At 46.4% G+C, this 24,929-nt stretch overlaps 1 protein-coding gene across 1 annotated transcript in view; it reads left to right on the top strand.

Moving 5' to 3' along the window:
* Window positions 1–14,000, top strand: part of KCNK17 (potassium two pore domain channel subfamily K member 17) — a 42,544-nt gene extending 28,544 nt beyond the window's left edge. The window contains exons 3-5 of the mRNA XM_048843481.2: window positions 6,568–6,734; window positions 9,300–9,468; window positions 12,773–14,000. Coding sequence (XP_048699438.2) covers window positions 6,568–6,734; window positions 9,300–9,468; window positions 12,773–13,071 — 635 coding nt within the window. The 3' untranslated portion in view covers window positions 13,072–14,000. The remainder of the gene's footprint in view (window positions 1–6,567; window positions 6,735–9,299; window positions 9,469–12,772) is intronic.
* Window positions 14,001–24,929: the final 10,929 nt, after the last annotated feature.

Raw genomic sequence — 24,929 nt, 5'->3', positions numbered from 1 at the left:
GTCAGGCTCAGAGAAATGTGATGTACAGGGTGATGGTTCTGATGCAGGACCATGCTGGGATGCCGTCATGGGAGATCAGTGCAGAGAGGTTTAGGAGTGGTTTGGAAGACAAGAGAGAGGTTGTCCCCAGCATAGGCGGCAGTATGAAAGAAATCATAGGTACAGAGTGAGAGGAGAAGTTGGATGGAATTTACCCCTCACATTCAGGCTGTTGCTTAAAGCCTCCTGCTTCTTCCTCCACAGCTTCTTCACATTCTACCCTTGCTACCCATGCCCTTGTCCTTGCCTTGATTGTCTCCCACCTTGTGATCTTTCTGGCCTTTCCATCAGCTCCCTGGCTTCCCTCCAGTCTGCAAAATGCCACTGCCCTCACCCACAGCTCTGTTCGTTTCGCTTGCTCACACACACACACGTACGTCCCTTCTCTGACTGCATCATCTTCACCACCTACTTCAAACACCATGTCCCCCTACGCAAAGTTCTGCCAGCTCAGAACCCTCTGCTTCTCATCCCTGTTGCCCAAAAATCTCCTGTTCAGACCCTGCACGCCAGTGTTATCAGTTCTTAGGATATTTGGTGAGTTCCTTACAGTCTCAGTTCCTGGAGTCACAGGATAATGTGAGACTCTCAACTTTTGTTTAAAAAGACAAAGTAAGTTTCTAGCCCTTCCAGCTGCCGAGAAAAGCTTGAAAGTCTGATCCCTGCCGGCTCAAAGACCAGAGGGAGATAAGAACCACCTCAATATTTTTCATTTTTAGAATCTCCTGTTCTTAGGCCAATCTTGTGATTTTTATGGCATCTGACTCATGGTTTTTGAATGCTTGTGGTTGAGAGTTTTGGCACTCTGCCAGTTCCACCTCTCCTGTCATCCTTTAGGTCCCTTTGTGTACCTCTGGGCCTTTTCACCTGCTGTCCCTTACATCTGGAATGTCCTTGATCTTCCACAGAGCCTCCATTTCCTTCAGATCCTTTCAAATCCCCTCCCTTTCTCAAAACCCTCCAACAATAATTCTCTAGATCCTTTTAAAAACCGTAGCAGTGAATACATGATCATACAAAAAGGACTAATGCAACAAACCTTATCCCCCAAACAACTCTATAACCTGTTCTGTGTGGTGCATCCTCCCTCCTCATTCATGTTACCCACACCTGCTCCCGCCATGGCCTTTCTTGCCAGGATCAGTATAGACTGTCAGCTCTTCAGGGCAGGGACCTTGTACCTATGGGCTGTATACAAACACTCAAGCAGGTTTGGAATGGGGAAGTGTATTGAAGGTGAAGATGAGAAGCTTGAATTTGATGCCGAAGAAGCAAACCAAGCCAGTGAAGGGATTTGAGGAGAGAATGAATTTTGGGGTACGTCGGTGTCAGCCTTTGTGGCACCTCTTATTCACTGAATGCAGTGAGGGTACCATGTGCCACTGGATCCCAGAGCTCTAGGATGCAGTGCTGTCTCAGGTTGGGGGGCACTTACCCAGGGCTTCCTTTACACTTTCTATTCACAAAGGTAAGCGATGTTATGCATGAGTTTCAGTGAGACATTTTAAACATAAGATGGATGCAGTGAAAGTGCCCCTCGTCCATTCTCCCCACTCCCATCTCAGGCGTCAGGGAAGAGCTGCAAATGTACATCAAAATAAATCCCTTCTGTCCTCCCCTGCTCCCCTCCCAGTGCTCATTGACACAGCGTAATGCCCCAAAGACAGATATAAGAAGCGGGCTGCAGGAAGAGGACAGTCAGAGATGGTATTTTAAGGCTTTGCCACAGACTGTTAAAGGCCAGCTCAGATCTGTGGAATCATGGAATTCCTGGCAGCTCTGGAACACTGTGCCAAGTAAGGTTTCAGAGTAGCAGCCGTGTTAGTCTGTATCCACAAAAAGAAGAGGAGGACTTGTGGCACCTTAGAAACTAACACATTTATTAGAGCATAAGCTTTCGTGAGCTACAGCTCACTTCATCTGAAGCATGCAGTGGAAAAAAAAAAGTAAGTGCTCCTCCATGCTTGTCTGTGTATATGTGACTGTTTTCCTGGGGCTTCCCAGCAGGTAGTGGAGTTCCCCAATGAGCGGAAGTATTCCAGTTAGAGCTGGGACTTGTTTTGTCCAAAAAAAAAAGAAAAAAAAATTTGGCCAAAAAAGGCTGATTTGGGTCAACTGAAACATAAGACCATATGAGCGGCCATACTGGGTCAGACCAATGGTCCATCTAGCTCAGTATTCTGTCTTCCGAAAGTGGCCGGTGCCAGATGGTCAAGGGGGAATGAACAGAACAGGGCAATTTATCAAGTGATCCATCTCCTATTGTCCAGTCCTAGCTTCTGACAGTCAGAGGATTAGGGGCACCCAGAACATGAGGTTACGTCCCTGACCATCTTGGCAAATAAGTTTGTCTTTTGCTAGTTGCTCTTCAAATTCTTTTTTTGGCCTGCCTAATTATACCTTTATACTGACTTACCAGAGTTTATGCTGCTTTTTATTTTCCTCAGTAGGATTTGATTTCCAATTTTTAAAAGATGTCTTTATGTCTCTAACTGGCCATAGTGTCTTTTTTTGTTTGGTCTTCTGTTTTTTGTTATCTTTTTTAATTTGGGATATACATATAGTTTGAGCCTCTATTATGGTACTTTTAAAAAGTTTCCATGAATCTTGCAGGCACTTTAATCTTGTGACTTTTCCTTTTAATTTCCATTCAACTAGCTTCCTCCTTTTTGTGCAGTTTCCCTTTTTGAAGCTAAATGCTACCACTGTGTTGGGTTTCTTTGGTATTTCACACACACACATGGATATTAAAAGCTATTACCAATTAGTTCAGCTATATTCACCTCTTGGGCCAGATCTGTGCTCCACTTAGGACTAAATCAAGAATTGCCTCTCTCCTTGAGGGTTCCAGGACTAGCTGCTCCATGGAGCTGTCATTAATGGTGTCTAGAAACTTTATCTCTGCATCCCATCCTGAGGTGGCATGGTTCCTAGTCAATATGAGAATAGTTGAAATCCTCCATTATTAGGTTTTCTGTTTTGGTAGCCTCTGTAATCTCCCTGAGCATTTCACAATGACCTTCACCATCCTGGTCAGGTGGTCAGTAGTATATTCCAACTGCTATATTCTTATTATTCAAGCATGGAATTTCTATCTACAGATATTCTATGGTACTGTTTGATTCACTTAGCTTTTTACTGTATTTGACTCTATGCTTTCTTTCACATATAGTGCTGCTTCCCACCAGCGTGAATTACTCTGTCATTCCTATATGCTTTGTACCCTGGAATTACTGTTTCCCATTGATTATCATCATTCCACCAAGTTTCTGTGATGCCTATTAGATCAATACGCTCATTTAATACCAGGCACTCAAGTTCCCCCATCTTAGTTTAGACTTCTGGCATTTGTATACAAGCACTTATAGAATTTGTCAATATTTAGTTGTCTGCCTTCATGTGATGTAACTGAATGGGACTCTTTCATTTGACTGTTCTCTTCAGCTCCTACTTGTACTTTATTAACTTCTATCCTCTCCTCCTTACTAGGATATAGAGTATCCCCTTTAATAAATCCTCCCCTAAGGGAGGTGTCTGTCTAAACCATGTGCTCCCCACAACTGTCAGCTTTCCCTGAGTTTAAAAAATCCAGTACAATCTTCTTAATTGTACATGTCAGCAGCTTGCCACTAGGGTCCAGTCACTTCACTGCCTTTGTTCCCCATCAATTCCTATACAAGGCGATAATCACAACTTTCCACCTTTGGCAAACACTTTGAGATCTACATGCTAACTGCTGCTCCTGTTGCTGCAGACTTGGCACAGGTAGACACATGGCGAAAAGCCACACAGAAAGCTTTAAAAAATGGTGAGATTGACACTGGGACAGAATTTCAACGGCGCAAAGGAGAGTTAGGCATCCAACTCCCCTAGGCTTTCGGTGGCAGCTGGACAATTAACTGCCCTTTGAGCCTTTGAAAATCAGCCCCATTGTCTGTAAGGAGGCATCCAGGCTAGATTGGGCACACTGATAACTTGTTAGGAGCCTGAAAGCTGCAGCTAGACTACATGAAACAGCCAGCTGCAGCGCCCGTCACCTTCAGGGTGGCGGTGCCACTACCCTGACTGAGCTGGAGCGTGACAAGCTGGTTTGTGCACTGAAGATAAGGGACTTGCATAGCAATGCTCCCGGGGCCACATGTCAGCCTTCCCTTGTCAAAGAGCTCTCAGTGCTTGTGCATTTCTGCGGTCAGTGGGGGAAGGGCACTCAGGAAAGTTAAGCGGGATGAACTGAAAATGTGAATTTAAAATAGATAAATTAGATCACATTAAACCCCTGTGTGGACACTCTCACTCTGAAATGAAGTGGCCTTAGACCACTTCAGTTTAATTCAGGGAATGAAGTGAGTTAAGCTAAAGCCACTTCTGAATGAGAGCTTCCCCATGGCTTTAATATAGGCACTTTAACAGCACACCTTCTTCACTTAGCTTTCCTGAGTATCACTGTGTAATGCATGCCCTAAGCGAGATGACAGCATCAGGTTTGGGTGGCACAGAGGCCCTGTCTAGATTGCAGTTAGGTCTGTTTTTGGAGCCAGTTCAACCCCCATGTAGACGCACTGCTCTGGTGTAAGGCAGAGCTTGCACTCGTGCAACCTGCTTACTGGGGTGAGTCCCAGGTTGCACTGGTGCAGGGTCATGGCTGTGTTTACACTGATACGATGATGTACTGTAATTTGCGTAGTATAGCCAAACCCAAAGGGAAAGGTGGGTCTGATCTCTGTGAACATTGAGATAGGATCAGCCTCCTCTTGGGTTTTGTTTCCCAAAGTGATCCTAACAATAGGGTCCTTTCTTCCTACCTTTGCCAGCTTTTCTTGCCCACGCAGCACTAAGGCTGTGGAAAACTTTAGTGCTGGAATGAGAAATCAGGGAGGAAAAGGAAAAGCAGCCCAAGCCAATACGCAACCTTTGTTCATTTTAAACAGAGGATAGGAGAGGAAACTCATAGCTGGCTGGTTATATAGATACGCGTTGGGTCAGCATGACTCCTGTTTGAGTTTCAGCTTTCCTGGATAAATACCTCCCAGTTCTGTCCCCTCAGGACCAAAGGAACCTGGAAAATGCCCTAAGTCTAATGTCCAGGAGAGAATCTGGAAACAGTCAGAATCCCACAGGAGTGCAACACACCCAGGGAACAGACCCAACCATAGAAACACCACACATGTTCTCTCATAAGTAGCCTACCCTGCCCAAACTATCCAGCACCCTCTTTTGTCATGTGCCTGGACCTCTTTAACTTCTTACTCCCTTTGCTCTGTACAGAGCTACAACTTGTGCAGGGGACTCTATGGACAATTACATTTAAAAAAATCTCTGTTAAAAGAACATTAAGGTTGCAAAGTCAAGCACCCAAACATTAGGAAATGCCTGTGCAACCTTAATGCAGCACTCATGGGCATGTGCATTGTGATAGTCGTTAATTAGATGATCACATACTCCTTTTTTTTCTCCAAGACCCCTGCCTCCTGCCAGGGACAGAACTTTAGAGCTAGCCCTTTGAAGAGCTGTTCTTCACGTGAAATATCAGAAGGTGTTAAGTGCGGTGTATATTAGAAGCCAGTCCTGATAAGTGATTCAGGGTCAACAGAGCAAAGTCGTGGATATGGACTTGGGTTGCTAACCCAGGCTGAAGCAGTTGGCTCCACATCTTCACTACTGCTGTTACCTGCACATGCTAGATTAAAGCAAGCATGGGTGTGCTTACCTGTGCTACGTTCACATCTTCATTTGCTGCATAGACCTGTCCTCAGACCAAAAACTATTCCCTAGAGGGGCATGTCCTCCAGATACTAAAGATCAGGGGTGGGGGGGGGGAATATTGGTTCTTTTGCAGGGAGATAAAGACTTTCAATGCCGTTTAGGCTTCTAAGTGACAAGGTCACTTTTGAAAATGGGACATAGGTTCATCAGCCACTTGGGCACTTTTGAAAATGTTACTCTATGCCACCCCATCACTTAACTTAAAGGCATCCTCTAAAGAGAAACAAAAATTGCGTGTAATTTTTATTCCTCTTTTTTATAATGTATACGAAGCAAAAAGTGCACAAGCCTAATTGTGTTTGTTTCTGAGTCACCCTTCAAAAGAAAAGACCAACATTTATGTAGTGTCTTAAAGACAAGCAATGTTTTATGGTCTAGATAGTCTTCTACTGGCTATGTATCAGCAGTTGTCTAACAAATCCTATTCCCAGTGCCACACTGACGTCAATAATACTCACTCCAGAACAAAGAAGTAAATATTCCTGTCAAATCCCTGGCTTGGGCAGTGCGTAAGGGGAGGAAATTCAGTGACTGGCAAATGGAAACAGGGAAACAAATTTGGCAGGGAAAGACATTTTTTTCCCAGCCTCTGAGAGGATGTTGCAAACAATGGGGAGTAATTAAAATTATACATGGGGGTGGGGGGACTGGCATTGGCCCTTTCGAGCCGCGACCTCCCATTCCTAGTGTAAAAAATGGAAGTCTATCTCTGTGGGGGAGGAGGAGTGCATCAGAATTTACCCCTCTCTGTTCCGTTCCTGCCAGGCTATGGGAACCTGAGCCCCAGCACTATGAGTGCTCAGATCTTCTGCATCTTCTTTGCCCTCTTTGGGATTCCTTTGAACCTCATCCTCCTGAACCGGATTGGGCAGCTGATGCTGTCTGGGGTTCAGCGATGTGCCAAGCGCCTGGGGGAGAAGTTGCACTGGCAGGTAAGCAGTCTGGCCATAAGTGTCTGATCCACACATTAAGATGGAAGGGTTGTCTGCTTGATGGGGTGAATTATCCAATAAGGGAAGCAGTGATTACTCTACCTTAACCTTTGGTTTATAGGAGCCGAATCATCTGTACTGATATCACAAAGAGCTGTTAGTTAATTGATAGCTTTACTTACTGTTCTGATGAGCAGCTTCCCCTATAGCAGGGATGGGCAAACTTTTTGGCCCGAGAGCCACAATGTTTTGGGAAATTGCTTGCAGGGCCATGAATGTAGGGCTGGGGCAGGGGGTTGGGGTGCGGGAGGGAGTGTGGGGTGTGGGAGGCGGTGTGGTGTGCAGGAAGGGGCTCAGGGCAAGGGGTTGGGGCTCAGGGCAGAGGATTGGGGTGCAGGGGGGGGTGCGGAGTGCGGGAAGGGGCTCAGGGCAGGGGGTTGGGGTGCAGGGAGGGGTGTGGAGTGTGGGAGAGGGCTCAGAAAAGGGGGTTGGAGTGCGGGAGGAGGCTCAGAGTAGGGGGTTGAGGTGCAGGAGGGGTGTGGCAGGGGGTTGGGGTGCAGGGTGCAGGAGCGGTTCAGGGTGCGGGCTCTGGCCTGGCGCCACTTACCTGGAGCAACTCTGGGGTGGCAGCAGCGCAAAGCGGGACTAAGGCAGGCTCCCTGTCTGCCCTGGCCCTGCACTGCTCCCAGAAGCAGCTGGCACCATGTCCCTGCAGCCCCTGGAACAGGGGTGGGCAGAGGGCTCTGCACTCTGGGTGCTTCGGGGGAGGTACCTGTAGGCGAGGGCAGCACACAGAGCCCTCTGCCCTCCCCTAGGGGCCAGAAAGACGTGGTGTCAGCCACTTCCGGGAGCAGCGCAGGGCCAGGGCAGGCAGGGAGCCTGCCTTAGCCCCACTGTGCCACGGAGCTGGCAATCCCACAGGCCGGATCCGAAGCCCTGATGGGCTGTAGTTTGCTCACCCCTGCCCTATAACAATAAAAATGCCAGATTGTGGGTGCAGTTCACATTGCCTGAACATTTGATCTGCTTGTCATTAGTCTTAGTCAGAATTACACTCCAGAATTACTAGGGAGCATTTGTGGATTAAACCTGAAAACGGCTCTGAATTTAGTGCTCACAGAAGTGAGGTACTGGCTTGAGTCGGGCACTATGCACACAGGTAAAGTGTAGGTCTTCCCTCCACAGCTGTGCTATTGTATCTCAGTCCTGATCTGCAGCAAACCTTGCTATTCCAGACCTGGCCTGATTCTTTCCCCACCTTCCTCTTTTGAGGATACACCCCATTCCTGACCTGTAGCACCCCCTGCTGTACCTCTTCTCAGCCTCTGTTCTGTAGAGATTGCCCATCATGCTGAAATGAGCCAATATCTATGGTTCAGTGATGTGCACAAATATGAATGAACTGAGATTCCCACCCTCATTTTATCTAAGCTAGGGTATGTGCTGAATATTTTATTTATTTCACTTATGTTGCCTCTGTATGTCTCATTGAGAATTTAGCTAATAGCACCTTTCCATTAAGCATGTGCAAATCCAAATACAGTCTGATTCTCTCTATCACAAGAGAGTTCCCTCCACTGTTTCTCTATTCTGTTATTTACTAGCTAATCTCAAAGGAGCACTTCCTCCCTGACATACAGGGACTGTTCACCCTATTGAATTCCTGACATGGAACTCAGAAATATACATTGCATGCCCAGACATTTTTAAATATACAACATGTATTTTCTTGGAGGTGAGAGAGAATTTCTGTCCGAGACACATGCTACTAACACATTTCAACTTTAGGCTGTTCTGTACGCCCCTGAAAACTGACTGGTAACAGAAGTGCTGATACTGCCTTCTCTACAGGAAAGGTTCTCCATTGGTGATCAAAGGACATCTGGTGATACACAGCAAGCTGGTTTATCCTGGGTTGTCACTCCTTGTCTTCAGCTGCAATAAAAGAAGCTAGTAATACATTAAATACTTCCGTAATTCTAATATCCCATAATAGTAATGGGATGTAATAGTGGTAGTTGCCACAGAGATGTTGGGTGGAATCCTGATCCCACTGAAGACAATGCGGGGGGGTTGATATCAGTAGAGTCAGGATTTCACCCATGTGTCTGATCACAAATGGGATGGGAGGTGGTCCACATGACTGTGACCATGAAGGGAGGTGTCCACAAGCTAATCTCTTTATTAACAACTGGTCTCCAAGGAGAGAATGTTTGCAGCTCCTTGCTCTGTAGCTCTGTGAATGGTATCATTGTCATCCTGTAAATAAAAGGAGAAAAATGCCCTAAGAGGTTCTAACCAAGACTTATGGGCAAAGGGCTTTTGATGTCCCTTTGCACAGGGTGAACTTTGCCTGGCCTGGACAAGGCAAAAACCTTTGGTTCTGGCCCAGCCAACTCCACTCATGCCATTGGATGCAGTGCCTGAGCTAGATCATTAATCTTGTCTTGACAGCACGTGTCTGTCAACTCGCAACGTGCTCAAGAAGTGCTGAGCCCTCTGTTTGCTGTCTGCTCTAATCTTCCAGCCTTATATCTGGTGGGTTTTTCTTTTCTGTTTGACTAGGAGGCAGCAACCATATTGACAAGGACCTGTGCGCTGGTGACTGGCTTGTTGCTGTTCCTCCTGCTACCCCCATTTCTGTTCTCTGTGATAGAAGGCTGGACCTATGAAGAAGGATTCTACTATTCCTTCATTACCCTCAGCACAATAGGCTTTGGAGATTATGTGATTGGTAAGTAGCTGGGATTTCATCACTCTCACCTAGTGGAAGCCAATAAAAAGTGTGTGGCATACTGGAGACCCATTTGGCAGTTTTAACCCTTTAATGATTCCCAGGACTGATGACAAATGCACTGGTAGGTCGCTGAGTTGGAGGGGTCATAGAGGTGGAGATGGTTTCTGAGATAGCCAGGTCATGCATGGTGACTCCTCTGTATGGCAGGAAGTGGAAAGCAATCTCTTCAAGTCCTTCTGCATCTAGCCACCCTGCGCCTTGTGAGACCAGAACTAGTCAGAGCATTATAGCCTTCATCGTGAAGTCTGATATTAAAATGTGATGTATTGCAACGTAAAACCTAGACACCTAGAGCATTTTGTCTCGTCCTGATCCTACTCTACAAACAGGTTGTCGCTACTTTCTCCTCTCTCAAATCCAAGAGAGACGCCTAGGTTTTGACTGTCAGGCAGCAGGGGAAGAGTGTTCTCAGCTTCCAAAACCCTTTGCCAGAGCCCAACCCTGACTGTGTTCATGTTGAAACACAGGGCACGCCTTTTTCATGAAGCTTTTCCCATTGAAAACACGAGATATAGAAACATGCACACCCCTAAAGGCCTGGGAAAGAGAAAGAGGAAAATACCTTTTTATAGACTCTTTCCCTCCCCAACCCCCTTTCTTCATAACTCTTGTTTGGTGCTTAATTACCTTAGTGATGGGCCCCTTAGACATAGAGACAGACAATCAGATTTTACTCCCCATCTTCTGCAGAGGGTTGACTGCTGAGGAGCTCTGTAAGCTGCCTTCCATAACCAGCCTAATACCATAGAAATATTGGGCTCAATACAGGAGTAACTGGATAAAACTCTATGGCCTGTCTTATACAATAATGGTGTCTTCTGGCCTTAAAATCTATAACTGTACACTCCCAATCAACCCTCCTGCTGTATAGATGCTGCAGCCTGGCTCACATCCTCTCCTCTGTCTAACTGGGTCGTTTCAAACACCTTACCCATCAGGTGAACTCCATGGAGAAAGCTTTCCCCTCCTCAGGATCGAATGGAATGGTCCATCGCATTGCCATTTTCACTTCTTTTTGTAGAAGCCTTTTTGCTAATGGCTGTTAAACCTCAGGATGAAGTTTGCACTGGTGAAAGGTCCCTGACTGACAGCCAAGGAGCCTGCAAGAGTCTCTGGCTGAAATTCACCTTTGTGCAGAAAGCTGGTGTGAAGCCTATGGGTTACTTAAACCCCATGCTTAAGTGGGACGTAGGTGGTGCAAAGGTTTTGTGTTCATCTCTGTGTAGGGCTGAACTGCAGCCTTTATGCCCAGAAGGGGAAGAATGTAGGCAAAGTGGCAAGCTTGTTTATTACCAGAATTGGGCTATTTACGAACCAGTGGAGATTACTCACCATTAAATAAATAAGAAGATTATAAATGACCTGGCACCAGGTGAGAGCTGCCTGGCAACTTTGCTGTGCTAGTATGTTTTTTTTAATTCTGCCTTTTGTATCCTTTTCCGTAATGTTTGCACAGCCCATGGGTTTTCTGTGGTGAAAATGACAAACATTCCCATTAAAAATGAATGCTAGGAGCCAAGCGGTGATGAATAAAACATTAATGCAAGCACTTTATCTCCTGCTTGTGATTTTTATCTAGTGTATATTTGTGTCACTGAGCAGATGCCTTTCCCAAACTGTTTTCTCAACACAGTCCAAGCAGGAGGTAGAAACCAAACTCACCCTCTTTCTGGGGTTTGGCTTTATTATATTACCATAGGTTTCAGAGGAACAGCCGTGTTAGTCTGTATTCGCAAAAAGAAAAGGAGTACTTGTGGCATCTTAGAGACTAACCAATTTATTTGAGCATGAGCTTTCGTGAGCCACAGCTCAGCTAGGAGCCCTTGACAAACAGATGGTATCTGGCCAAAGAGTTTACAATCTAAGTATGTTGCCTCTGGTTGATTTCTTGGGTAAAGTTCAGTTCAAACCTTCTCCCCAGGCTTGTCTGCTCCTAGGGTTTCTCCCAGAGGACTGCTCAGTCCTTACCTTAGATCCCCCTCTCTCTCAGAGGCTCACTTTCACCTCACTCATATGCCAGGTGGCTCAACGTGGCACCTATGAAGCCCCTTAGCCCTCTCCCAGCCAGGAACACCTATTAACAGGATAGGTTTCAGAGTAGCAGCCGTGTTAGTCTGTATGCGCAAAAAGAAAAGGAGTACTTGTGGCACCTTAGAGACTAACAGATTTATTGGAGCATAAGCTTTTGTGAGCTACATCCGATGAAGTGAGCTGTAGCTCACGAAAGCTCATGCTCAAATAAATTTGTTAGTCTCTAAGATGCCACAAGTACTCCTTTTCTTTTAACAGGATAGGGTATTTCAAGCAAACACTGCCATCCTGTGACAGTATTTTAGTGCTTAGCAAAAAACAGAGGCAAATGGGACTACATAAATGTAACCACATCCATGGGCCTGTCAGCAATTTCATTTTGAAAGTGGATCTAATTTTGGTTTGGTTTTTCTTCTTTACGGTAATATTTACAATTCACCGTGCATTGTGGAGCTGTTGCTGACATAGCCATGACACAGGTGTGTTTTACAGTGCCGGCATGTCCACGAGATAGCTGGCATGTTCACATTTTGTACAGGGAGCAGTACCATTCTGTGATATTTCCACCAGGCTACACCAGCCAGCATGGAGAGTTATAGCTGTCCCATATTTCTATCTAATCTATTTTATAGCGCACCTGTCTCTGTAGTATCTGAACACCACTGTTGCCGTCACACTCGCTGACTTTTCTAAGTGCCGGGAGGGTGCTTGACCTCAGCTCTGTCCCAGGCTCCGTCCCCACTCCACCCCTTCCCCCAAGGCCCCACCCACACCCCACCTCTTCCCGCCCCTGCTCCACTCCTGCCCCGCCCATTTCACCCCCTCCCTCGAGCAGGGCATGTCCTCACTCCTCCCTCTTTCCCCCCAGCCTCCTGCACGCTACAAAACAGCTGTTTGCGGTGGGCGGGAGGCGCTGATCCGTGGGCAGGAGATGCTGAGGGGGAGAGCTGATAGGGGGCTGCCGATGGGTGCTCAGCACCCACCATTTTTTCCCCGTGGGTGCTCCAGCCCCGGTGCACCCATGGAGTCGGTGCTTATGATTGCCATGCTGGAGGGATGTAAAGGATCCATGGCTTTTCCCAGGGTTGCTGATGAGCAGACACCAACAGTCCTCCTCGACCCAAGCCTCTGCTTTAGCTTTAGCTATACAGTTTCTCTTACAGCACTCTTGGCCCAATGTCTGTAAATGTTTGGTGTATTTCTCTTCCAGGGATGAACCCAGACCTCACCTACCCTTGCTGGTACAAGAACCTGGTATCTGTGTGGATCCTTTTTGGGATGGCCTGGCTGGCCCTGGTCATCAACCTGTGCATCACCTTGCTAGAGAACTCTAGTGACCTCTGCCAGTGCGGCAAGAAGAAGAGCAAAGAGCTGGAGCAGGAGTTAATGGACGGCAACAAAAATAGCAGCCCGAGGCCTGATGACGTGGAGAGCTGCAGCAGCAAGGACACAAAACCTGAAGATTCACAAAGTGAATGGTGCGCACAGAGCTTGTCTGAGACAATGTGAACTGTGCAGAAGGAACATCTGATGGGCTAGTCCTCTCTGGCGTGCCAGGAGTTGTAGCACTGTTATGCTTAGAATGCTTGTCGTGGAGTTCAGCCAGACAGCAGAATTGAGTTTGGGGAGACTCTGCTGTGAATCAAGTGGTAGAAACAAAATGTTGCCTTTTCATATTTTGAGAGCTGGAAGGGAAAACCAAAAGCACTTTTTAGTGCCAGTGGCTCCAGGGCGTAATTCCATCCCAATGATTACAAAGTCTTCTTTTGATCTGGACACAGACTGGATTGTAAATAGTTTGATAAATGGGAAAATCTGAAAAAGAAAATTGTTGAGAGATTCTCATGGCATAAAGACCACAGTGGTCTGTGTGTTCCTATTAGCCTCCTGGCATGTGCACTAGTACCTCCCGATGGATGGAATGCTAGAACTGCTCATGTGGCATTCTGTCAAGCTCATGAGACTGATCAAGGAGTTTCCTGTTGAAATAACTCCCCAGAAATCCTTTGTGCTGCTTTAAAAGAGCTTATGGATTCTAGTGCCTGGTACGCTTCGGATACACATTCCCAGTCTTCTCATTCAGTCTTTCCCTGCTGTGCTACCAGCATCCAAAATCATTCATTCTGAAAATCTGGTCTTTTAGGTCAGGTTTGAGATTTTGGATGAGTCACCCACTATCTGCATGGGACCCATGTTCAAGAAAAGCAACGGGCAGAAGAGAATGTGGTGGATGCAAAAGGTAGTCTTTTGTGGTAGAGGGTTCAGCATTTAGAAATATAGAGGGCCAGGAGCATGACAATACAGACACTTGAGTTGTTCACAGTCTCCCAGGGTCAAAGGTCCTGGAATGCTTCCAAAAAGGGGAAGCCATGCTGTCAAGCGATTAAAAAAAATTAATCGTGATTAATCATGCAATTAAAAAAATGAATTGGGATTAACGCACTGTTAAACAGTAAATAGAATACTATTTATATAAATATTTTTGGATATTTTCCACATTTTGAAATATATTGATTTCAATTACAACACAGAATACAAAGTGTACGGTGCTCACTTTATATTATTTTTATTATAAATATTTGAACTGTAAAAATAAAATAAATAGTATTTTTGAATTCACCTAATACAAGTATTTTTGTTTATCATTTTTGCAGTGCAAATATTTGTAATAAAAGTAATATAAAGTGAGCACTGTACACTTTGTATTCTGTGTTGTAATTGAAAGCAATATATTTGAAAATGTAGAAAACCATCCAAAATATTTAATACATTTCAATTGGTATTCTGTTGTTTAACAGTGTGATTAAAACTGCAATTAATCATGAGTAATTTTTTTTATCGTGAGTAACTTTTTTGAGTTAATCATGTGAGTTAACTGCGATTAATTGACAGCCCTAGTGGAAACCTGGACAAATTGCTAAGGATGACTACAAAAGAATAGTAGAAGTATGCAGGGACAAAATCAGGCTAAGGCACAAAATGAGATACACCTAGAAAGGAACATAAAAGGCTATAAGAAATGGTTCTGTAAATACGTTGAAGAAGCAAGAGACAGACGAAGGAAAGTGTAGGTTCACTACTTAGCATAGAAGGAGAACTAATAACGAATGTCAGCAATAAAGCTGGGGTATTTAATGCCTATTTTGCTTCGCTCTTCACTAAAAAGCTTAATTATCACCAAATGGTTAACACAATACTAACAAGGGAGAAGGAACACAAGCTAGAATAGGGAAAGAACAGGTTAAAGAATATTTAGATAAGTTAGATGTATTCAGGTCAGGAATACCTGATGAAATTCACCCTAGGGTACTTAAGGAAATCACTGATGCAATCTTGGAACCGTTATTATCCTTGAGAACTCCTGGAGGACAAGTGAGGTCCCAGAGGACTGGAGAAGGGAAACATAGTACCTATCCTTATAAAGGGGAACAAAGAGGATGTGAGGAATTCTAGACTGGTCAGCCTAACTTTGATACCTGGAAAGATACTGGAACAAATTAATCAATTTGTAAACACCTAGAGAATATTAGAAGAATAAGTAATAGCCAGCATGGATTTGTCAAGAACAAATCATGCCAAACCAACCTAATTTCCTTCTTCGGCCGGGTTACTGGCCTAGTGGATGTGGCGGAAGCTGTAGATATGATATATCTTGATATTAGTAAGGTTTTTGATACACTCCCACATGAAAATCTCATAAGCAAACTAGGGAAATGTGGTCTAGATGAAATTACTATAAATTGGGTCCAAAACTGGATGACAGACTGCACTAAAAGAGTGCTATCAAACTGAACTAACGTATCTAGTTGGGCTCTCAGGGGTCCGTACTGAGTCTGATGTTAGTCAATCTTTTCATTAATGACTTGGATAATGGAATGGAGTGTCTGCTTATAAAATCTTTGGGTGACACAAAGTTGGGAGGGGTTGCAAGCACTTTGGAGGACAGAATTAGATTTCAAAATGACCTTGACAAATTGGAGAATTGGTCTGAAATCAACAAGATGAAGTTCAATACAAACAAATGCAAAGTACTACACTTAGGAATGAAAAATTAAGTGCACAAATACAAAATGGGGAATAAATGGATAGGCAGTAGTACAGCTGAAAAGCATCTGGGGGTTATAGTGGATCACAAGTTGAATGAGTCAACCATATGATGCAGTTGAAAAAAGGCTAACATTATTTTGGAGTGAGTAAAAAGGAGTGTCTTATGTAAGACATGGGAAGTAATTGTACCACTCTACTTGGCACTGTTGAGGTCTGACCTAAAGAACTATGACCAGTTCTTGGCACCACACTGTAAAAAAGATGCAGACAAATTGGAGGGAGTCCAGAAGAGAATGAAGAAATAATAAACGGCTTAGAAAACCGGACATATGAGGAAACAGTCTTAAAATATTATTAAAGGCTGTTCTAAAGAGGACAATGATCAATTATTCTCTATGTCCACTGAAGATAGGATAAGAAGTAATGGGCTTAATCTTCAGCAAGGGAGATTTAGGTTAGATATTAGGAAATACTTTTTAACTATAAAAGTAATTAAGCTCTGGAATAGACTTCCAAGGGAGGTTGTGGAATTCCCATCACTGGAGGGTCTAAGAACAGGTTAGACAAACACCTGTCAGGGATAGTCTAAATTATACTTGGTTCTTCCTCAGCACAGGGGACTAGATGACATCTCAAGGTCCCTTTCTATTATTCTGAGTGTCAGAATAGACAGCTTTACAGTAAGACAGTCAGGAGTGCTGGTATGTGATGGCACCAGTGTCATGAGGAACTTCAGGAAAGGAATCCTTTAGGCTGAACTTGGATTGTTTGGCAGAAGGTTGATGTCCAGAGATTCCATGGCAATGTTCTCTGACGTACTATTTCAACAGGCCGGAGTATCAAGACAGGGGACTATAAGAAACCTCAATGTATAGTTGGGAATCTGGTGTTGACTGAGTGGGTTCAAATTGATTGGACACTGGCTAAATATATGGCAGCTTTTGAAGCTGTCTGTCTGACTTTTCTGTGTTGCTCATTTATTTTATCTTATTTATTTATCTTTTCATTGATGGGCGGATGTCGAGGTTTTTGACATTGGCTGAATGTCAAATAGTAAAAGAGTCTGGTCTCCCCCTTCTTCCAAGTGCAGAACTCCCCATATATTTGACTGCTGTTTTTAAAGCCAGATGGGTGGAAGACAATGGGAGGAATCCCACGTGGAAAAGGTTAAGAACCACTGTCCTACCTCTTTCTTGAATCTGGAGTTTCCACCTTTACCCCCATTCCACAGCCTAAGAGAGTTCAGTCTAAAGAGGATTTTCTTGCTATTCATTTTAAATGTCCTTTTTTCTCAGTCTTATCCCATTTTTCCTAGTTATCCTCCTTCACCGCCCCAGAATATTTCCAATCCCTCGTTCAAATCATAACCAACTGGGGGTGAGACTTGCAACTAAGAGAGTTAGGCACCCATATCTCACTGAATTTCAATAAGAGTTGGGCACCTCACTCCTTTAGGCACTTTCAGAAATCCCACCTTGTGACTGTATTATGTCCTGCACGCCCATATTCCAAGTCACCATGCAGGCAGGCCAATCTATTCATATTTAACGCTATTTTAATTTATTTTTGTAAATCATTCTCTTTCTCTCTCGCTCCTCTTTCTTGGTCTTTCTGAACTCCCTCCACGTGTCTTTCTAGTGACAAAGTGCCTGGAAGCGCTCTTCTAATATCACTAATGTAGATATGAGATAACACTGGACCAAATACCATCTACCTGTCTGGGTACGTCTGTGGCTCCCTCCACCAGCATAATACCTGAGCATCTCCCCTTAGCACCCCATTAGATCTCATCCCCCCAAACTCAACATATTGTCACTTATTAGTACTCTTAGTTGACAGTCCTTCAGACAGCTTTCAATGCAGATGAAGTCCATCATCATAGTTTAAAAGTCCCCTGCAAAATACCAAGCCTTTGGCCTTTGCAGCATTCGCTGCAAATCTGTGCTCTGGCCAAATGACATGGATGAATTTGTTCCCAGACGGAAGAGAAGAAGGGGGGGGAGGGAGAGTTTTGTAACAGTGAAAAACATCATCACCAGTGTGTCTAAGAAAACAGACTCCTCTACCAAAATCTGGAAGGTTATCTGTTCAAGGGTAAATAAAAAAAACAAAACCACTGTGCTGTCATCACTCTTGTCACAGCTGACTTGGGATATTCCATAATCTTCATTGGAAAATTACAGACGTTCTTTGCTTTTTTTTTTTTTTTTAATTCCACGGAAAGGTCCTGGTGGATCTAACATGCTCGTCTTTGCCCAAATTATTGTACAGTTTCCGTTAGTGATTTCAACCTAGCGCGTCACTATTGTTATTCACCATCCCGAGGTGCCCTGTGTTTTGGGGGAAATAAAGGCCAGATTATTTATATTGTGATTAATGAAGTAGTTATGCTATATCTGTGCCCAGAGATGTCAATCAAGATTGGAGCCCCATTGTGCTAAGCACTTTACAAACACAAGCACTTCCTCAGAGAGCTCACTGTCTAAGAAGCATGACCTATGAAAGGTGGTCTGGAGAGGGTACAACCAAATATATGTAGGGTAGGGCTGCATTCACCAATATGCTCAGACTGCTTTGTGCTGCTCCAGAGATGTAAATCAGCCTTGAACCCAGTTTAATAGCCTGAGTGTACCATTGAATCTGCCCCCACCATTTTTGTGTATGTATATTGAAGCTCCAGCAAGGGCTCTCAGCACCTCATTTCCGATTGCCTTCAAGTAAGTGTATTCAGCACTCCAGTCAGACTCCCGATCCTGGTTTCAAGTCAGGGTAAGCTTCACCAATGCAAAGCACAGCTTATTGCAGTTTACCCTGTCAATACTAGGGGTTTGCACTCTGCAGCTACACCAATCTCTCGTACTGATGACTGAAATCATGGCAAATTCTCAGAGTATTCAAGGCCTAAGATTTTAAAGTAACAACTGTATAAGGCCTTCATCTTGCCCTGACAAATGGGAGGGACAGATTTGATACTCTAAGCCCTGGTCTACACTAGGACTTTAGGTCGAATTTAGCAGCATTAAATTGATGTAAACCTGCACCCGTCCACACGATGAAGCCCTTTATTTCGACTTAAAGGGCTCTTAAAATCGATTTCCTTACTCCACCCCTGACAAGTGGATTAGCGCTTAAATCGGCCTTGCCGGCTCGAAGTTGGGGTACTGTGGACACAATTCGACGGTACTGGCCTCCGGGAGCTATTCCAGAGTGCTCCATTGTGACCGCTCTGGACAGCACTCTCAACTCAGATGCACTGGCCAGGTAGACAGGAAAAGAACCGCGAACTTTTGAATCTCATTTCCTGTTTGGCCAGCGTGGCAAGCTGCAGGTGACCATGCAGAGCTCATCAGCAGAGGTGACCATGATGGAGTCCCAGAATCGCAAAAGAGCTCCAGCATGGAATGAACGGGAGGTACGGGATCTGATCGCTGTTTGGGGAGAGGAATCCGTGCTATCAGAACTCGGTTCCAGTTTTCAAAATGCCAAAACCTTTGTCAAAATCTCCCAGGGCATGAAGGACAGAGGCCATAACAGGGACCCGAAGCAGTGCCGCGTGAAACTTAAGGAGCTGAGGCAAGCCTACCAGAAAACCAGAGAGGCGAATGGCCGCTCCGGGTCAGAGCCCCAAACATGCCGCTTCTATGATGAGCTGCATGCCATTTTAGGGGGTTCAGCCACCACTACCCCAGCCGTGTTGTTTGACTCCTTCAATGGAGATGGAGGCAACACGGAAGCAGGTTTTGAGGACGAAGAAGATGATGAGGAGGAGGAGGTTGTAGATAGCTCACAGCAAGCAAGCGGAGAAACCGGTTTTCCCAACGGCCAGGAACTGTTTCTCACCCTGCTCCTGGAGCCAGTACCCCCCGAACCCACCCAAGACTGCCTCCTGGACCCGGCAGATGGAGAAGGGACCTCCGGTGAGTGCACCTTTTAAAATACTATACGTGGTTTAAAAGCAAGCATGTGAAAGGATTACTTTGCCCTGGCATTCGCGGCTCTCCTGGATGTACTCCCAAAGCCTTTGCAAAAGGTTTCTGGGGAGGGCAGCCTTATTGCGTCCTCCATGGTAGGACACTTTACCACTCCAGGCCAGTAACACGTACTCGGGAATCATTGTACAACAAAGCATTGCAGTGTATGTTTGCTGGCGTTCAAACAACATCTGTTCTTTATCTCTCTGTGTTATCCTCAGGAGAGTGAGATATCATTCATGGTCACCTGGTTGAAATAGGGTGCTTTTCTTCAGGGGACACTCAGAGGAGCCCGTTCCTGCTGGGCTGTTTGCCTGTGGCTGAACAGAAATGTTCCCCGCTGTTAGCCACGGGGAGGGGGGAGGGTTGAGGAGGTAGCCACGCGGTGTGGGGGAGGCAAAATACGACCTTGTAACAAAAGCACATGTGCTATGTATGTAACGTTAACAGCAAGGTTTACCCTGAAAGAGTGTAGCCACTTTTTTATAAAATGTGTCTTTTTAAATACCAAAAAGAAAAGGAGTACTTGTGGCACCTTAGAGACTAACCAATTTATTTGCGCATAAGCTTTCATGAGCTACAGCTCACTTCATCGGATGCATACTGTGGAAAGTGTAGAAGATCTTTTTATACACACAAAGCATGAAAAAATACCTCCTCCCACCCCACTTTCCTGCTGGTAATAGCTTATCTAAAGTGATCACTCTCCTTACAATGTGTACGATAATCAAGTTGGGCCATTTCCAGCACAAATCCAGGTTTTCTCACCCCCCCCCCCCACAAACCCACTCTCCTGCTGGTAATAGCTTATCTAAAGTGATCACTCTCCTTACAATGTGTATGATAATCAAGGTGGCCAGGAGCACCTCGGACATGACGATGACGGCTACCAGTCCTATTGCACCGTCTGCTGCCACAAGGCAATGGGTTGTTGCTGCTGTGTAGCAATGCAGTACTGCATCTGCCAGCACCCAGGAGACATACGGTGACAGTGAGCTGAGCGGGCTCCATGCTTGCCGTGGTATGGCGTCTGCACAGGTAACTCAGGAAAAAAGGTGCAAAACGATTGTCTGCCCTTGCTTTCACGGAGGGAGGGAGGGAGGGAATGGGGGCCTGACGATATGTACCCAGAAGCACCCGCGACAATGTTTTAGCCCCATCAGGCATTGGGATCTCAACCCAGAATTCCAATGGGCAGCGGAGACTGCGGAACTGTGGGATAGCCACCCACAGTGCAACGCTCCGGAAGTCGACTCTAGCCTCGGTACTGTGGAAGCGCTCCGCCGAGTTAATGCACTTAATGCACTTAGAGCATTTTCTGTGGGGACACACACACTCGAATATATAAAACCGATTTCTAAAAAACCGACTTCTATAAATTCGACCTAATTCCGTAGTGTAGACATACCCTAATAGGTCTTTCCCACCACTGAATGACTCAGCAGTTCAAGTGGCTATGGTAACATCACTTGCAGTAGTAACACTGGCTACATGTCAGGTGGTGCTAAGGCAAAAAATTGCCACACCTGCTGCCAAGCACTATTTTATTTTTTAGAAATCCGGATGTTTCATATAAGTAATTCAAATCCCCCAGATCAAAAGGAAGTTGAACATCTAGGCAGACGCCCTAGACTTGCTTCAGGTTGCTGTGCAAAAACACATAGGAAAAAGGTGTCGCAGGTGTCGCAATGGAGTTGTGTCCCTAACTCTGAATGGTCTCATCTTTCAGGGCTGAAGTCCAGAGGTTTTGTTGTTTTATTTAGAGCTGCACTGAAATGCATATTTTAAATTAGAACCTTGAAGACAATGTTGATGATCTCTCATCCCTTGTAGTCCAAAGGATCCCAAAGTGTGATACAACAGCTCTTACAGCACAACTGAATTGCAGCCACCTCCAGGGAGGAAGGCAGCAGCCAGCTAGCAACACCGCACACCAGCGTGGGAAGCAATTTTGTCCAAAGAAACTGAATAAAAATGTCCTGAGATCTTTAACTCTGAGCAAACAGGGTTTCTTATTTGAGATCCCAGGTTTAAGGTCCTAATCTAAGTCCTCATTTGAGATACGAAGTCATGGATGGAATTTTTGTCTAGACATGAATGCCAAAGCCTATTTCCTTTTCAGAATTTGAGTTTAGGTACTTGGTGTTCTGTTTATCATGGTTTTCTGGTGTAGGAGACATTCCAGCAAAAAAGGAGATATGGCCAGAGTGTCTCTGTGCTCTGGCTATTCCTAGCCACCAGAATGATCCCTTGGGGTCAAAGAGAGCTATGTGCAAGTAGAGCAGCCTTGAGGTTGCTGTAAGTTTGTGGCAGCACAAAGCCACCTTCTTCCATAGTCCCCGCCCCCCCCGCCACACACACACGCACCTATTCTCTGTTCCTGCATGGGTGCTGTGGCTACATTGGACCCTGCTTCTGTCTGCTTCCTGCACCCAAGTCTGTTCCTGATTCCTGCTCTGCCCCTGCCCCTGTTCTCATCATGCTCTGGCTCTGTGCCTGATCCTTGCCTTAACTTTGGTTCCTGCCCATATGTCTCACTTCTGACTGTCAGTTACCTGTCTGGCTCTAACCCTTGGCTCTGGTAATTAGCAGTTGACTCTAGTGCTGACTCATGGCTTTGTTCCCCAACCTGGATGCCTGCTGTGCCCACTAGTCCAAACTGCCTATATCCCAGTCCATAACATTGCAGCACTTCCTGCCAGGCAACCTTGGGTGCTTCACAATGCTTTGCTGTTGTAGCTGCAACTTGGGCCATTCACAAACAGCCTGCAGGTCGCACCCCGAGTGTCTGTGTATAGCTGCAGCCCTGGTCCAGCAGCTCTGACCTCAGCAGCCTGTCAGCAACACTCCAGTCACAATCTGGCTTCCACTAGCTTTGGTTACCACATTCAGGACTGGGAGTGTCCTGGGGTCACCCTGCATGTTCCCAAAAATGTGTGTTGTACAGTGTCCAGCCTGCTCCTGGACAGTTTGTTACTTTAACTGGAGTTACCATACAGTTCAGTTTAAACACAACACTGGATGAGTTTAGATTAAAAATAAAACAAGTTTATTAACAAAAGAAAATAGGATTTTAAGTGAATTCAAGTATAAGAAATAAAGTTAGAAATGTGGAAACATGCATCTAAAAGTTTATAACTTAATCTTGCAAGTTCTGGTTCAAGGCCTTTGTTCAAGATGGCCTTTCTCACCTACAGTCTTCCAGCAAAATGGTGACTGACACTTTCCTTGGTCAGGATCTCTCCCAGAGGTGGTGCTTTTGTCTTCCCAGGTGACAGAGAATTTAGGATTTTCTGCCCCTTTCCTTTATAGTCCAGTGAACTTTTGAAGTGGATTCTTCTGAAGATTACCCCTCAAAGCAAAGTTTATTCACACAGCGGAGGTAGGAGATTTGGAGTGTGGTGATGAAGGATGCTCCATGCTCTTTTTTCCTCACCTGTGCTTCTTGAAATGCAAATTTGCTTTGTCTCCTACCCCTGCTGTCTCAAGGACCCTGTTTACGATTTATATGTAAATTGAGGTAAACACACATTCCTTTGTTTAGGACAGACCTGTTTAACAGCTTTTCCCGAGGCAGGGCTGCGTGGTTTTGAACATGTCCTAATAATACCATACAGGGGGATTTCATAACTGTGCATATAATGGTGATACATACATTTCACCATCAGATTCTTGACCAGTAAGTTATTAGGTTTCAAATGACACCTCACAAGGCAGAGTTTGGACAAAGATTATTACAACAGTGAACAGGGCAGAGGCCCAGGCACACCCTAATACCCTGAGCTCCGGCTGGGAAGGCTGCTCCTCCCTCCTCCCCCTCTGGAGGCTCGGAGGTGGGGGCGGGGGGGGGAGGAGGAGGAAGAGGAGGAGGCTGCAGCAGTTGCAGGCAGCGATGGCAGCAGAGCCCTGTTTACATTGCTGCTGCGCTGCTGGCCCCAGCGGCGTGGGGTGAGTGGAGTTGGCCCAGGGGCCCAGCTCCACCAATATTTGGGGCCCCTAACCCACCTGCCGCCCTCCCCACGCCCCGTCTTGCTGCCCCCACGCACTTCCCCAGGCCCTGGAGCAGAGCGTCCCTGCCTCTTCCATGCAGCTCCATGCCGCCTCCCTGCAGCAACTGCTGCCGCAGGGTCCTAGTGCCCCCCCCCCCATCTCCACTGCCAGGGCACACTGACTCTGAGCCTGCCCTTCCAACTCAGACCCTTCACTTTTCCGGCAGGACCCTCCACCAGCACAGGGCTCCCCCCTCCCTTCCACCCACAGTCACCGCTCCTGCCCCACGCTGGGCATGGAGGCAGCCCCATCCCTCACCCCTAGTGAGGCTACAGTCAGGGGCAACAGCAGGGGAGGAGGTGCACGCAGCACCCCCCGGCACCCACCACAGGGGAGGCGAGGGAGATTCCTGGACCTGAGAGGGGCCCTAGGAGCACATGCAGTGACAGTGGTGGGGGTGAGTGTGCTGCTGGGGGGGCAGGAAAGGGGGGCTCCTCCCCCAGAGCTCGCTGCTGCCGGCAGGGAAAGGGCTGGGGGCAGTCCTCCTCTCTGGCCCCTGTCCCGGAGCAGCCTGCCTGCACTCCAAACTCATCTCCAGCTCTGCCCCACCCCAGAGCCCACACCCCCAACCAGAGCTTTCACACCACCACCGCACCCTCTACCCTAGCCCTGAGCCCCTCCAACACCCCAAACACCTTATTCCCAGTCCCAGCCAGAGCCCTCATCCCCCTGAACTCCAGCCCTCTGCCCCAGCCCTGAGCCCCCTCCAATACCACAAACCCCTCATCTCCAGCCCCAGACAGAGCCCTCACCCCCCACACTCCTACTCTCGCCCTGAGCCCCTCCCACACTCAAACCCCTCATCTGCAGCCACACCTCTCAGCCCTCACCCCACATCCCTACCTCTGCACCCCCTCCCATCACCAAACTCCCTCCCAGAGCCTGCACCCCAATCCCCTGCCCCAGCCTAGGGCCTGCACTCCAGACTTCCCCCACCCAAACGCCCTCCCAGATCCTTGGGCACGTGGAGGGCAGAGTTTGTTGGGGCGGAGTTTGGGCAGGGGCAGGTTCTGGGCACCACCAACATTTCTACAAACCTTCCACCCCTGGTGACAGGGGCCCTGCCGCCCGCCTGTGCAGGGTGTATTTGTTGCCTGTACAAACTTCCCCAACAGCTGCACAAAGTTGTTGTAATTGTGTCACACAGCGAACCCCACCCTGCTACCGTAACCCCCCCGGCCGCCCGGAGCCACCCAGCCAATCGCCGCCTCCCTAGTGCTACACGTGACCTTTGTTGACTTACGTCAGTCACAGCGCTCTTCCACCGCTGCGCTCCAGCTTGGTTGGCACTCTGTGTGC

Source organism: Caretta caretta, chromosome 3 (genome assembly GCF_965140235.1).
Source record: "Caretta caretta isolate rCarCar2 chromosome 3, rCarCar1.hap1, whole genome shotgun sequence".
NCBI lineage: Eukaryota > Metazoa > Chordata > Testudines > Cheloniidae > Caretta > Caretta caretta.
The sequence above is the reverse complement of the archived record's forward strand: the minus strand, read 5'-3'. Positions and strand labels throughout refer to the sequence as shown.